We start from the raw sequence: 15,508 nt of genomic DNA, 5'->3' as shown, positions 1-15,508 counted from the left end.
ACTCGAAATACAGTTTCTGCTGCTCTAGAATACTGGCATTGTCTGGTTCAGAGCAAGGATAATCTCTAAAGAAGTGAAAAGTACTTTCCTACTGTTTTTGCCAGTGATATTGATAACTGCTGCCAGAGGAATGGAGCCCTGGTGGCACGGTGGTTAAGAGCTTGGCTGCTAATCAAAAGGTTGGTGGTTTGAATTCACCAACTGCTCCTTGGAAACCCCATGGGACAGTTCTACTCTGTCCTATAGGGTTGCTATGAGTCGGAATTGACTCCATGGCTACGGGTTTAGCCAGAGGAATAGAGTACGGTTATTGTTAATTTCACTGAGAGGAACTGAAGGAGAACAGTGATCTTAGTCCTTTATCAATGAAAATGAAAAATAGATTTCCTTGTCCTGTGTTTTTTTGTCCCACGAGGAGCGAGTTACCTCAGGGGAAGAAGATACGTGTTTGTATTGTCCGTTAGCAATACTGAGATTTATGTAATTCGTTATAGCCTTCTAGTTCTCTTTCTTGTCCCACCTAGACTCTAGGTGACCAGGAAATTGAAAAGCAAACATGGTTTAGAGGAAAGAGAGTTAAGGCACCTTTGCTCTGATTTTGAGTACATCGCTTAACCTCTCTTTGTTCCTCTGTGCTTATTTATAAAATAGAGGGATAGACTAAACATCCTCAGAGGCCCTTTCTGAATGGCTTTTGCCCCCCTAGATGTAAATGGTTATTGATGTGTTAACTTGAAAATGGGCAAGTAGCTTAATTTGTGGCTAAAGGAGCCAAATTCTCAGCTTGGTCTATTTAAAAATCAGCTTTCATTAACAGCTGTAGATTTTCACCCAGACTGAGCATGACCTCACCAGCATAAAAAAAGAATTTCCCAGCATGAGTGTGCTCTTGCTCCTCCAGGTCTTTTACATTCTTTCTTCTTTCTGCAGAGGAACTAGGCTCTGAATCACCATGGTTGGTTCTGCAGCGTCTCACCCGTTCAAAAATACGTTGTTTGAACCGTTATTGTTTGTTTCCTGATGCAGCCGGTCTTGGCTTTATTTTTTAGCTTCCCAGAAAGCAACGTTAGCTAGTTGTTTAGAATGCTTCTTGGTCCGGGGCCTGTTAATAAAGTCGGAGTCCCACAGTCTGAAGGAAACAAACTGTGGGCATGAATTTGGAAGTTACTGGGATGTAAAAGCAATTTTATTGATAGAACTTCAACCTTAATGCTTAGTTTTCCCTGAGAAAACCTTTCAGAAAGAAGTCGGCTGAGATGAAGAAGTTTGATTGTCCAGATTTGCTTTGTATTCTAAGCTTAAATTATTTTCCCCCTAAACTTTGTTATGAAAAATTTCAGTCATACACAAAGTAGAAAGAATAGTATGGTAAGTTTCCATGTATTTATCACCTAGTTTCAACAGCAACATTTTGCCAATCTTCTTCCATCTATACTTGCCCATTCCCCCGTCTCTACTCCCTGGAATATTTTAAAGCAAGCCCAGTCCTTAGGTGATCTCATCCATAAATGCTTCCGTATGTATTTCTACATATAAGGACTCTTTGCGTATGTGCAGATAAAGGGAGTTTTAACATAATCACATCTAGAAAGTTAACTGTAATGACAGGCATACCTCATTTGATCGCGCTTCGCTTTACTGTGCTTCGCAAATACTGCATTTTTCACAAATTGAAGGTTTGTGGCAACGCTGCATCGAGCAAGTCTATCGGCGCCATTTTTCCAACCGCATGCGCTCACTTCGTGTCTCTGTCACATTTTGGTAATTCTCACAATATTTCAAACTTTTTGTCATTATTGTATCTGTTATGGTGGTCTCTATGATTACTGGTTAGTGATGTTACTATTGTAATTGTTTTGGGGTACCATGAACCACGCCCATATAAGATGGTGAACATTGTCTGACTGCTCCACCGACCGGCCGTTCCCCTGTCTCTCTCCCTCTTCTTGGGCCTCCCTATTCCCTGAGATATGACAGTATTGAAATTAGGCCAATTAATAACCCTACAGTGGCCTCTGAGTGTTCAAGTGAAAGGAAAAGTTGCACATCTCTCACTTTAAATCAGAAGCTAGAAATGATTAAGCTTAGTGAGGAAGGTGTGTCGAAAGCTGAGATAGGCCAAAAGCTAGACCTCTTGCACCAAACAGTTAGCCAAGTTGTGAATGCAAAGGAAAAGTTCTTGAAGGACATTGAAAGTGCTGCTCCACTGAACACACTAATGATAAGAACAAGAAACAGCCTTATTGCTGATATGGACAAAGTTTTAGTGGTCTGGATAGATCAAACCAGCCACAACATTCCCTTAAGCCAAAGCCGAATCCAGAGCAAGGCCCCAACTCTCCTCAACTCTGTGAAGGCTGAGAGAGGTGAGGAAGCTGCAGAAGAAACGTGTGAAGCTGGCAGAGGTTGGTTCATGAGGTTTAAGGAAAGAAGCCGTCTCCATAACATGGAAGTGCAAGGTGAAGCAGCAAGTGCTGACGGAGAAGGGGCAACAAGCTATCCAGGAGATCCAGCTAACATAACGGATGAAGGTGGCTGCACTAAACAACAGGTTTTCAGTGTAGACATAACAGCCTTATATTGAAAGAAGATGGCATCTGGGACTTTGCTAGCTAGAGAGCAGAAGTCAGTGCCTGGCTTCAAAGCTTCAAAGGACCGGCTGACTCTCTTGTTAGAGACTAGTGCAGCTGATGACTTAAGTTGAAGCCAGTGGTCCTTCACCATTCTGAAAATCCTAGGGCCCTTAAGAACTACGCTAAATCTACTCTGCCTGTGCTCTGTAAATGGAACAACAGAGCCTGGGTGACAGCACATCGGTTTACGACATGGTTTACTGAATATTTTAAGCCCACTGTTGAGACCTACTGCTCAGAAGAAAAAGATTCCTTTCAAGATATTACTGCTCACCGACAGGACACCTGGTCACCCAAGAGCTCTGGTAGAGATATACAAGGAAATTAATGTTGTTTTCATGCCTACTAACACAACATCCACTCTGCAGCCCATGAATCAAGGAGTGATTCTGACTTTGAAGTCTTGTTATTTAAGAAATGTATTTTGTGAGGCTATAGCTGCCGTACATAGTGAGTCCTCTGGTGGATCTGGGCCAAGTGAACTGACAACCTGGAAACGATTCACCATTCTAGATGCCAGTAAGATCATCCGTGATTCACGGGAAGAGGCCAAAATATCAACAGTAACAGGAGTTTGGAAGAAGTTGATTCCAGCTCTCATGGCTGACTTTGAGGGGTTCAAGACTTCAGTGGAGGAAGTAACTGCAGATGTGGTGGAAACAGCAGGAGAACTAGAACTAGAAGTGGAGCCTGAAGATGTGACCGAATTGCTGCACTCTCATGATAAAACTTTAATGGATGAGGACTTGCTTCTTATGGATGAGCAAAGAAAGTGGTTTCTTGAGACAGAATCTACTCCTGGTGAAGATACTGTGAACTTTGTTGAAATGACAACAAAGAATTTAGAAGAGTACATAAACTTAGTTGATAAAGCAGCGCAGAGTTTGAGAGGATTGACTCCAATTTTGAAAGAAGTTCTAATGTGGGTAAAATGCTGTCGAACAGCATCACACGCTACAGAGAAATCTTTCGTGAAAGGAAGAGTCAGTTGAAGCGGCAAACTTCATTGTCTCATTTTAAGAAATTGCCACAGCCACTTCAGCCTTCTGCAGCCACCACCCTGATCAGTCAGCAGCCATCAACATCGAGACAAGACCCTCCAGCAGCAAAAAGATTGACTTGCTGAAGGCTCAGATGATGGTTAGCATTTTTTAGCAGTAAAGTATTTTTTAATCAAAGTATGTACATTTTTTTTCGGTCATAATGCTATTGCACACTCAGTAGACTACAGGATAGTGTAAGCATAACTTTTATACGGACTGGGAGACCAAACAATTCCTGTGACTCACTTCATTGCAGTGGTCTGGAATCGAACCAGGAATACTCCGAGGTATACCTGTATCTGATTTCTTCTTTTGTGATTCCTAACTGTCTCAGAAATGTGTTTTTACAGGGTTTTGTGGGTTTTTTCTCACATTTTACTTGGTGGAGATGTCTGTTTAAGTCCATAGTTAAAAAAGTGTCCACTCCCTGTAGTCTTGTTTTGAGGGTCAAATGAGCTATGTTTATAAGTTTTTTTTTTTTTTAAAGTAAACTAACTTACTTTTTATTGCATTAACATGTATAAAGTACCTAAATTGTGTGTTAATCTCAAGTAGATAGATTGGTGGTGGTTTATTATGTTTACCCCTGTGCTACCTCCCAGGAGCTCTTGTGGCACCGTGGCCAAGTGCCCGGCTGCTAACCAAAAGGTCAGCAGTTCTTACTCACCAGCCACTCCGTGGGAGAAAGATGTCTACTTCGGTAAAAATTACGGCCTTGGAAATTCTAGAGGGCAGTTCTACTCTGTCCCTTAGGGTCACTATGAGTCAGAATTGGGTTTTTATGCAGCCACCACCAAGATGAAGATATAAAGCATTTCCAACACCACGTAAGGTTCCCTCATGCTCCTTCCAAGACCATATGCCTTTTAAGGTGACCTTTATTCTGTCTTCTAGTGTCAAGTTATTAGTTTTGCCTGTTACTGAACTTCACATAAATAGAATTAGACAGCACGCACTCTTCTGTGCCTGCCTTCTTTCAGTCGGCATGTTGGTGTGTCTGGTACTAGTTAGTTGTTTTTTGCTTTTTCTTTAAATGCTGTGTAGTATTACACCGTGTGAGTGTGCCACAGTTTATCCATTTTCCTATAGAGAGACATTTGGGTTATTCCTGATTTGGGTTCGTAATGAATAAAGCTGCTAAGAATATGTTTATACATGTCTTCTTGTGGAATCAAGTTCACTTTTTCCACTCTTGATATTTTTCTTTTTCTTTTTTAAAATAATATTTTATTGTGTTTTAGGTGAAAGTTTACACAGCAAATTAGCTCCTATGTGACAGTTGTGTACAGATTGCTCATTTTTCACAATATGGGAACATTCTCTTTAACTGCATTCTGGTGGTTCAGTTTCCAGTCCCCCAGTTTCCCTGCCCGCTTATCTTCTCATCTTTGCTTTAAAGTAATTGTTGACCATTTGGTCTCATATAGATGGTTTTTAATGGAGCCCCGTACTCACAGGTAATATCCTTTATTTTGTGCACCAATCTGTTATTTCACTAAAAGGTGACCTCGGGATAGTTTCTGTTCAAGGTTTAAAAAGTAACTCGCTATTTTTCAATAAATGTTTTTAGTGCCACAAAATTATGACTTTTGTTAGCAATTTATGTTAAGTTTGCTTTAAACAACTGTTTTTCTAAAATAAATATTTATTAACTGTTTTAAAAAACAAAAGATATACCTACCCAGACTAAACCTCTTTGGGAGTAGAGACTCGATGTGCCTGTTTTTAAAGCTCCACTGGTGATTCAGATAAGTGTCCTCCCTCAGGACCACTGTTCTCCCTGGCGGTGGCCAATTCCATATCTGCACTCTATTTCAGCCGCATCACCTGATTATTAGAGGTAAATGTCTAGTCCAGGCTCGTGACTGGCTAATCAAGCAGGAAAGGACTTCATGGAAGGATAGTGACTAGTTCATTGAATCAATGAGGAGGCAGAGGAACCAGCCCGGGGTAACTGGGACCAGCAAGATCCTTCCACAGGAACACTCTAGTTTGGATGTGTATAAGCTTTTAAAGTGCTATACAAATGTAAAGTATTTGACCAGAGAAGAGAAATTAAAACGTATCAGAGTTTCAGTTTAGTCATATAGTCAACAGTAAGGATAAATAAGAGAGTGTGTCATGGATTGAATTATGTTCTCAAAAAAATGTATGTATCAATTTGGCTGGGCCATGATTCCTGGTATTGTGTGACTTTCCTATATGTTGTAAATCCTGCCTCTCTAATGTCAATGAGGGAGGATGGGCTGCAGCTGTGTTAGTAAGGTGGGACTTAATCGACAAGATGGGATTGTGTCCTGAGGCAGTCTCTTGAGATATAAGAGAGAGAAGTGAGCAGAGAGACCGGGGGACTGCATACCACCAAGAAAGCAGTGCCAGGAGCAGAGCGTGTCCTTTGGACCCGGGGTCCCTGAGTGGAGAAGTTCCTAGTCTGGGGGAACATTGATGAGAAGGCTGACAGAGAGAGAAAGCCTTCCCCTGGAGCTGACGCCCTGAATTTGAACTTTAGCCTACTTTACTGTGAAGAAAGAAATTTCTCTTTGTTGAAGCCATCCACTTGTGGTATTTCTGTTATAACAGCACTAAATGACTAAGACAATGTGGAAATGCCAGAGTGATGGGAAAAAAAGCAGAAATAATTTGATATTGAACTAGTGGTGAGTTGTATTAGAATTGAGCCAATGAGGGGAAGCTGGTCTAGGGTCCTCTCTGTAGCATTTATAGCCCAGCTATCACCCTGTATGCTGGGTGTGAGGATACCCACACCTGGGTAATGTGCTCTCCCGTCTTGTAGCATATGCCAGTTTTCTAGTATGGACTGATGATAATGTAGACATTTTAATAATGATCCTTCAGAGTTTTTGGCTTGGATGGGGAGAGGTAGGTCCCAAAATCTTCAGGAAAAAGATTTCCCCCTGAGGAAGAGTGAATTTTAATATTACACCTCTGCACTATAAAGCACTCTGCACTGCTAACCGAAAGATTGGTGGCAGTTCAAACCCATCAGCTGCTCCGCAGGAGAAAAGGCCTGGCAGTCTGCTCCCAAAGATGGCAGCCTAGGAAATCCTATGGGGGCAGTCCTACTGTGTCATACAAGGTCACTGTGAGTTGGAATGGACTCTGCAGCACACAGCTACATATATATATCTTACCTGAAAAGAGAAAATTATGGGATGGCAGTGTACTTATCAGAGTACTTTTCACAGAGATGCTACAAAACAAATCTGCTGAAGAATATTCTGGTCCTATCCTAATTGAACATTAAGCCTTGCTATGGATGTAACATTGCTTTTGCATTAGAAATCACATAACCAGATAAGTCTGATTCTTAAATGTTGTCTAACTGGCATCACCAGGCCAGGTGTTGCCCTGCTGAGTTGGTGTTCGTTCTTCTTCCCGCCTCCTGCTCCTTTTCTTCTTCTTCTTTTCGTTTTCTCTTCCCTTTTTGCTGACGTTGTCTGCCACAGTTATAAAATGCTTGGGGACTTGTAGAACAGAAGGCTTGATAGTGAGATAAACAGGTGCAGTGCTGCTGACTCTTCAGCCTCCTCAACTACGGCCGTAGACAGTTTCTCATTGGCAGAGCCTTGGGCCAAGTGGTCAGGTCTTAGTAGATGATACCTGGTTCCCTGCACCGCCACTGTGCTCTTCATTGGGTTTCTGGGCCAAGCTGGGTGTTACAGCAAGATTAGTAAAATTCTCTAGGGTTTTTTTTTTTCTCCTCTCTTCTGTAGTAGGTTGGGTCTCTGATCTGTATCCTAGGGCCAAAACTTAAGGCAAGGAAGAGAGTTAAGTCTTGGGTGTCGCTTCTCCTACTTCCTGTGTCTGTTTGTTTGAGTGTTAATGTTTATATGCCGTTATCTCCCTTTCTTCCTCCTTCAGCTATAGTGCTTTGGGGATGACTCACTGTTTCACAGGTGCAGATAACAAAGGGATTGACACCAGAATTCTACTCTCTGAAGTCCTCCCACCCACATTCTGGATACTCTGCAAGAGTGTAGCAGCCCTAGAGCTACATGTTCTGTGTGATAAAACTAGGAAAGGTAGCAAAGTAGAACTTTTTAAGAAGTAAGAAAGCCCCAGACTTCTTCTCTGCCTTGGAATTAACTTCTCTCTCCATTGCTTAACTTTGGCCACTGACTCCTTGCATACAGAAGAGATGGTTTTCTAGGTGTTACTGCCAGCCTAGGACTGGGTGCTGCCTCTTGTTTCTGCCAGATTCCCTCCAGACCCCTTCTGGAGTAAGAGAGGAAGGGATAGGCCAGGTACTGACCACGGAATCCAGCATCAGTGTTTGTCTTCAACCAAAAGCAACCGATCTCCTCATTGAGAACCACTGATTCTGGAGTTAGGTGCGTGCACGTGCACGTGGTGGGGTGGGGAGCTGGGCCCTGAGGAGTTTGGGACTAGGCAGGTACCTCGGGATGCTAATTGGAATTTCATGAAGATGTAGGTAATTGAACATTAAGCCTTGCTATGGATGTAACATTGCTTTTGCATTGGAAATCACATTGTAATCTAGTAGCGTCTGAACTTGCCTAACTTCAAGAAGAGGAGTGAGAATCAGCATCAACACAAAGCTGATTCCTGTGAGGTGGAGGTCAGATATACTGCCACTCTCCCAACTTTTTCGCCTTTTCTGACACCAGCCGTCCTCCCCATGGCAGTTTCTACTTCTCTGCTAGGTTCAATAATTTGTTGCAGTGGCCACACAGAACTCACAGACCGTACTCAACGATTATGTGGTTTATTAGGGAAATAACAGGATACAACTCAGGAGACAGGATACAGTTTGTCAGTCAAGACGTGGCTCTCCGCTCCTTCTTGGCCATGCCCCCAGGCAGACCCTTCTCGCAGCATGCCAGCCGACGGCCTTTGTCTCCGCCACACTGACTGATGTTCCTTCTCCTAGCCACACCAGCTGATGGCCCTTTTCTTGGCTGTACCAACCAGCAGACCCTTCCCTTGGCGTGCCAGCCAGCAGGCCCTTCTCCAGGTGTCTGCCCTGCTTGTACAAGTGTTACAACTCTTTAGTTTCACTGACAAGTGCCCAGAGGCACACCACTCCACCAGTAAGCCTGCTTGAAGGTGCTCAGCTCTCTGACTCGGGTGGGTTGGCAAGCCACTGCAGCTGTTTCTCTGCTGCTGGGCTCTGCCGAGGTTGCAGCCATTTCTCTGCTGCTTGCGTTGTCTTCAGTGTTATAGCTCTCTTTCTCCTGGGTCTAGGAGATTCTCAGCACAGGTACCCCGGGTCCTTGTTCCAAAGGACGTGGTCTGCTCCGGATTCTCCTTGACGGTAGTGAGGTCCCTCTCAACCTCTGTGGGATTGGCCCTTATATTCAATTTCAAGGCATGGCCCTCCCAGCCAGACCACGAATTGAGCAATCCCCTTGGTAGACCCCAGTTAGGGAATTTGCATAGTAATCGACCAATTCCCGAAAGGTCTCTTAATCCTATTGGGTGGTTTTACGCATCCTGTTCCCATAGTATACTGACCAGTGTGTTGTAAGATTATGGCCTAGGCAGTCATTTTGGCAGAATTATAAATCCGAGGCCAGAAAGGCCATATATGAGAGAAACCCATTGCACTGCACACATATGACAACATGTTTGTGTAGTACTTTACAGTCCATAAAGTGCTTTGCTTTTACTATCTCATTTAGTCTTTACATAAACCTTCTAATAGAGATTCCTTTTTAGTTTAATAAAGAGTATAATTTGCCTGATAAAACGTGGGGATTTGAACCCAAGTCATCTTTTACAATAGCTCGGCATTTTGACTCTCAGCCGAAAGGCTTGTAAAATGTAAAAGGTTCAGCTGTGTTTTATTGGTTGACACCTGAAATTCTGCGGTAAGTAGCAGTTTTGATCATAGATCTGAGTTGTCCTGGTTTATTGTTCCTTGGAAGCCTTAACTTAATGGTTCCAGCCCTAAACCTACCTAGTTTTTCACTCAGCTGAAGTCAGCCTGATTGAAGATGAGTCATCCTAGAAAAGGTATAGATTAGTGGGTTCTGCTGGACAGAGGCAGTAGTGAGAACTGGTCTTTCCAATTTTCTAGGTCATTCTATGCAGCACATCTTTCTAACAGCTAGATGACATTTCTCTTGCCCCCTTTTTTTTGGGACAAGAGAAATGAAAACCATCTGTCCCCATATTTTGGTACTTTGCCTCCCTATGAGGAAAGACATTTTGCTGCTCCGCTTGTTGATACCATAAGCACTTGTTGTTGTTATGTGCCGTCGAGTCAGTTCTGACTCATAGCGACTCTATTGGATAGAGTAGAACTGCCCCATAGAGTTTCCAAGGAGCAGCTGGTGGATTCAAACTGCTGACCTTTTGGTTAGCAGCCGAGCTCTTAACCGTGGAGCCACCAGGGCTCCCGTAAGTACTTAGTCGATGGCTAAGGTCTGTCAGCCTCTCTCCCTCTGAGCCCAGCTGTGTTCTGAAATTCAGGGGGCCCTTGATCATTTGTCTCAAAACAGTCATAATTAGAGCTTTATCCGATTGCCCTAAATCCTGTGTGTCTGTTACTGCCTCACCATTAATCTCATGTATGAACTGGAACTGAGGTCTTTCTACTTAGATATTAACTTACATTACTGAAGATATACCCCAGTCGGACTCCTCTTTTTAGTTTTCTTTAATATGGCTAATCTTTATTCCATCTGAGTCCTTCAGATCTAGGTTGAAGTGCTGTCTCAGTCGTCTTTCTAGATAAAGACCAGCTTTCTCCAGTATGAGGGGAAGGAAAGCCTGTCTCCCTTAGCATCACATGGATGAAGGTCATAGGAATGGCAAGCCCTTTAGAGTAGATTTAACTTTTCAGAGCACATTTTCCATAGATACGCTCTTTAGGCACTTTGTAAACATAAACATCCTTGCTCTTGAACTCTTCCTAAATTAAATTTACGTAGGTAAAGGTCATAAGTAATACTTGTGAGATTTAACCACAGGTTTATCTTTCATGTCTGCACTGAATAAATATTTAGTAAGTAAATTTTAAACCAATAAATTTCTGCTGAGTTGACGGCAGAAATTAGGATGAGGAGTCAGTTTCTGCTGCACTGAGTGGATTTTCATTATTTGACATTGCATCTTCTCATCCTTAGCTCCTCATCTCCATAGACTCATTGCATCCTCCTCGTCTCTTTCATCCAAAATAGTAAACGTGGAGTAAAGCACCATAGATAGGCCTCAGAGTTCTTACCCTTTTAGCTCTAATCGAGCCCCAAACTTTCCAGTGAGTCTTAGGTATGTCTTAAGCCCTTTCTCTTTCAGCCATGCCGTCAAATGAGACCCTGTGACTCTACCGGTTAAATAGATGAAGAACAGAGTTATATTTCCTAGGGAAAATATTAACACTTGAGTATGAAAAGGGGCAACGCAAGACTGGAATATGCGTAAGGGCTCTGTGAATGAGGCAGTGGAGGAGGAAGGGGTATTTAAAATCCCTAAGAACCAGGGATCCCTGAGCAAGAGGCAGGAGCTCATTGTCACACTTGGTTTGATTCAGACCCTGATTCTTTCAGTGTGCCTGACAGAGATTGTGTGAGTACACACTTATAATTGTTTTGTTGTTGTTTTTTTTTTAAACAGCATCTGGAATCAAGAGATCCATGGCATCTGAGGTGAGTTTCATATCGATACCATGGTTGTTAAACCAATCCTGGGATAGAAGGATACCTGTTTATGATAGCTTTATTTTCCCCCTGCTTAGGTTTTGGAAGCTAGACAGGGCTCTTACTTCTAGGCTAGAAATTATACAAAACAAAAAAAAACAATGATCATCAAGTGGATTCCAACTCAGGGCAGCCCCGTGTATTACAGAGGAGGACTGCTCCGTAGGGTTTCTTGGGATGGGTCTTTACGGAAGCAAATCACCAGGCCTTTCTTCTGGGGCACTGCTGGGTTAGCAGCCAATTGCAAATTGTTTGCTCTACCCACAGACCTGAAATTATACAATTTTATGTTTATTGCAGTTCGTTATGAATATTATTAATACGTGAGATTTATTGAGCTTTTTTTAATGTACCAAAAACTGTGATAAGTTCTCTTTATGTTGTTGATGTGTGCCATCAAGTCGATTCTGACTCATAGCAACCTGGTAGGACAGAGTAGAAGTGCCCCATGGGGTTTCCAAGGCTGCAGTCTTTCTCCCAAGGAGCGGCTGGTGGGTTTAAACCGTTGACCTTTTGGTTAGCAGACAAGTGCTTAACCGTTGCGCCACCAGGCCTCCTTTCCCTTTATAGATACTCTTATTTAATCCTGAAAACAACCCTATGAGGTAAGTGCCGTTGTTATCACTGTTTTACAGATAAAGAAAGTGAGGCTTAGAGATTCTATAACTTGCCCAAAGTCACGTAGTGAATAAATGGTGAGACTGGACTCACCCAGGCAGTCTGATACCAAAGCCAGCTTTCTTAACTGTTTTGCTGTTAGTGCTTTGTAGTCCTGTACCTTCCGAAATCACACAGAAGCTATAATTTCCTAAGTTTCTCTTTTTTGTGTAGACTATCTTAACTTTCTTCCTATGGAGTATTTCTTAACCCATTTCTCATTTCTTGCCTCTCTCCTGGGTTTTGTGAAAGGGGGCTCAGAGGGCTGGCCCTTTTGGCCTGGGATTTAGGTTTTTTCCCCAAACGTCTTCCTAGATCTGTCAGGTTATATACCGAGGGTTTTCTGGTACTAAGGGCTTTACCAAGAAAAGTAGAACTTGACTATCAGGCCGCGAGATTGTGACATCCTGTTTGCGTTAGTCTGTTTGCCTTCTGGCTTGTCAGCTTAATGAAGAGCGCCTCCATGTCTGTTGCTCTGGCACCTTGGCTTCTGGGAACAGCCTTCTAGTTTCTGTTCTGCTGGTCTTCTCCCTTCTTCCAGGGGCACGCACTTACGTGGGTGGAAAGCAAAGTCACGTCATCTTCTCAGAATCTTGTTGAAGCGCTGTGGTGTCTGTCTCAGTGGAGCTGTCTTACTGCCTTGGCCTTGTGGTTCTTGGGCTGTAGAATTACATTTGATAGTGGCTGGGATCGTTTCTGCTGGTAAATTGAGTTTGAGCAGATGGTGTTCAGGGTGGGTTGAGGGTTAGAGGGGTAAGAGGGATAGTAATTTCTTAAAGGAAGCAGGTGAAAAGAGAAGGGGTCTGTGGAACACTGCTTTTAACCTATCTTGCTTTTGTGAGCTGAGATTTTTCATTTTTTCTGGGGCTGCTATTCCCTACTTCCCGTTTGTCTACTTTTCTTCAGTGATACTCATTTTTATTTTCTACAGCATTTTTCGGAGAACCAAGGGTAACATTTGTGTCCCTTCGAGTTTTCTCTGTTAATTTAGCCAGTTAATGTTTTAGAAGGCAGCATTATAGCTGCGTGTATGTGCAGCGTGGGTCTTCCACAGACTTTATTAAATGTTCTTAACCTTGAAAGGGTGTGTTGAGTGTTTTGATTTGTTTTGTTTGGATGTTGTACCAGCAGGGTAGCTGCTTGGCATATTCCGTGGGTGTACTAATCTCGACTCTTCGTTTTCTAGGTGCCTTATGCTTCTGGCATGCTCATCAAGAAAATAGGCCACCGAGGTGTTGATTCTTCAGGAGAGACAACGTATAAAAAGGTGTGTGTGGGTGGAACCCTCTCATCTTCTCCAGGAACTCAGCGGAGATAGCTCTGTTTCCTGATATTATTCCCCACATTCTAACCCATTTCTTGATAGCCTAAGCCTTGTAGCCTTCATACAACCTGAACTTCAGAAGTTACTTCTCAGAGAGTGAATTGTCTCCTGTTTGTATGTGTGTGTTGGAGTGAGAATGTTCTTAATGGACAAATCTAGTGTCGGAGGCTATTTTGTTAAGCTGAGGAAGCTGGGTTTCCCTGTTAGGTATAAAGGTATGACTAGACCCTCAGAACAATTCTCTACCTTGCCACAGGGAACCCTATCACTTGAAGACTTTCTGTCTTCCCTCTGGTGCTGGGTGTACATGAAGTGGATAGGGAGCAGGTTGAGTGGTTTTCTTTCTCTTTTTTTTTTTTTTTTTAAGAAGATAGTAGTTTCAGCTGTTGAATAGTGCCTAGAACACCTGCTTTTTGAACTATAGATATCAAACAGAGTGGAAAGGTAGTGGTAATAGCCAAAAAGATAAAATTGAACTGATGAAGGAGAGAAGCATCCTGGGGTGATCCCAGCTCTTCAGTTCCGGACAGATTTGGAGATGGGTAGGTTTCCCTAGGGATAGTAGTATTCAGCTTCCCACTTTGCATCTGTCCCTTGTCTGATACAGGGCCTGAAGATTTCTTAACAGAGTCCTGTTTCTGGCCCACGTTAGTCTATATCTATTCTCTGCCTTTATTGCATTGTCCAGGTAGCAGAGGTAGACTGACCTATATTCTCAGTCAGGGACCTTTCCCTGGAGTAGGCACGGAGACCCATGTCAATTCAACAGACATTTATTGACCCCTTTTTATTTGCTGAACATTGAGATGAAAAGATGAGTTTCTAGTCTAGGCAAACACATAAACAATGAGTTATAATTTTAATGCCCAGTGAGGATTGTCTTAGTTTTCTAGTGCTGCTATAACAGAAATACCACAAGTGGGTGACTTTAACAAACAAATTTACTCTCTCACAGTTTAGAAGGCTAGAAGTTCAAATTCAGAGTGCAATCTCCAGGGAAAGGCTTTCTCTCTCTGTTGGCTCTGGGGGAAGGTCTTTGTCATCAATCTTCCCCTGGTCTAGGAGCTTCTCAGCGCAGGGATCCTGGGTCCAAAGGATGTGCTCTGCTCCTATCTCTTCTTGCTTGGTGGTCATGAGGTCCCTCTCCTCTCTACTAGCTCCTCTTTTATATCTGAAAAGAAGTTGACTCAATATACAACCTAATCATGTACATTGAGTCCTGCCTCATAAACATAACTGCCTCTAATCCTGAGGTTAGGATTTACAACATATAGTATAATCACATCAGATCACAAAACGGTGGACAACCACACAATACTGGGAATCATGGCCTAGCCAAGTCGACACACATTTTTTGGGGATACAGTTCAATCCGTAACACGGACTAAATAGAAATACAAGTACTGTCTGGTTGTGGTTGGAGATGAGGAAAATCATTTAGAGCAAAACTGTCTAATAGAACTTTTTGCAGTGATTGAAACGTGCTGTATCTGTGCTGTCCAGTATGGTGGCCACTAGCTGCCTCTAGAAATGTGGCCAGTAAGACTGAGGAGGTGAATTTGTAATTTCATTAATGAATTTTTTATTTCATTGCTGTATTTTTCCGAGGGATCGATATCGTGGGTTGTGAGAGCGGGACTTTTCTATTTGTGTTTTGGTTTCGAGTTGCCGTAGTGTGACAATTCTAAATCTCAATATTACTTTCTCAGAAATAATTTGAGTCTTTCATGCCTCCTCATTTAGGGGCTCTTTTTGCCACTCCGTTGCCCTTGGGACACTAGTCAGGTCCTGCCTTAGAAAACTGAAGCTTCTGTAGCCAGGTAGTCAACCAGAATAGTGGATAATTTTAGTTACATTCTATGTCGGATGAGTAAAATGTTTGGAGGGCCTGAGACACCCTGGAGGCAGTAACCTTAGCAGTAAGAGCTAAGATTGTTCCCTCAGTACAGTGTGTCTTCCGAGCATAGATGCATAACTCGTATTTAGGCAGGCTGATAGGAATGAGCACCTTGCCCCGCTGAGGCTGGCTCACATTGTCCCCTCTTTGCAATTCTGTATCTTCACTGCCCTTCTGAGCATTTAACTGCAGTGCAAAGCACTGCATGAGAGAAGTGGGCTTGCCCCAGTTTAATCTGAACTCCTGGAAGGGCATTTGCTTTCAAGTGTTCC

The 15,508-nt window shown here is 42.8% G+C and overlaps 1 protein-coding gene across 10 annotated transcripts in view; it reads left to right on the top strand.

Annotated features, from left to right (window-relative positions):
- PIP5K1A (phosphatidylinositol-4-phosphate 5-kinase type 1 alpha) overlaps positions 1-15,508 on the top strand; it is a 44,665-nt gene that overhangs the window by 15,153 nt on the left and 14,004 nt on the right. For 8 of the 10 annotated variants that reach the window (XM_023724530.1, XM_023724523.1, XM_023724522.1 and 5 more), the window contains 2 exons: positions 11,276-11,307; positions 13,202-13,282. In XM_023724530.1, the coding sequence (XP_023580298.1) occupies positions 11,276-11,307; positions 13,202-13,282 (113 nt within the window). Of the gene's footprint in view, positions 1-6,197; positions 8,029-11,275; positions 11,308-11,811; positions 12,718-13,201; positions 13,283-15,508 lie in introns of those variants that run through there. The other 2 variants (XM_023724526.1, XM_023724528.1) reach the window with 2 other exon arrangements.

This window comes from Trichechus manatus, unplaced genomic scaffold (assembly GCF_000243295.1).
Source record: "Trichechus manatus latirostris isolate Lorelei unplaced genomic scaffold, TriManLat1.0 scaffold00250, whole genome shotgun sequence".
Lineage (NCBI taxonomy): Eukaryota > Metazoa > Chordata > Mammalia > Sirenia > Trichechidae > Trichechus > Trichechus manatus.
This window is presented reverse-complemented; position numbering and strand designations above follow the sequence as displayed.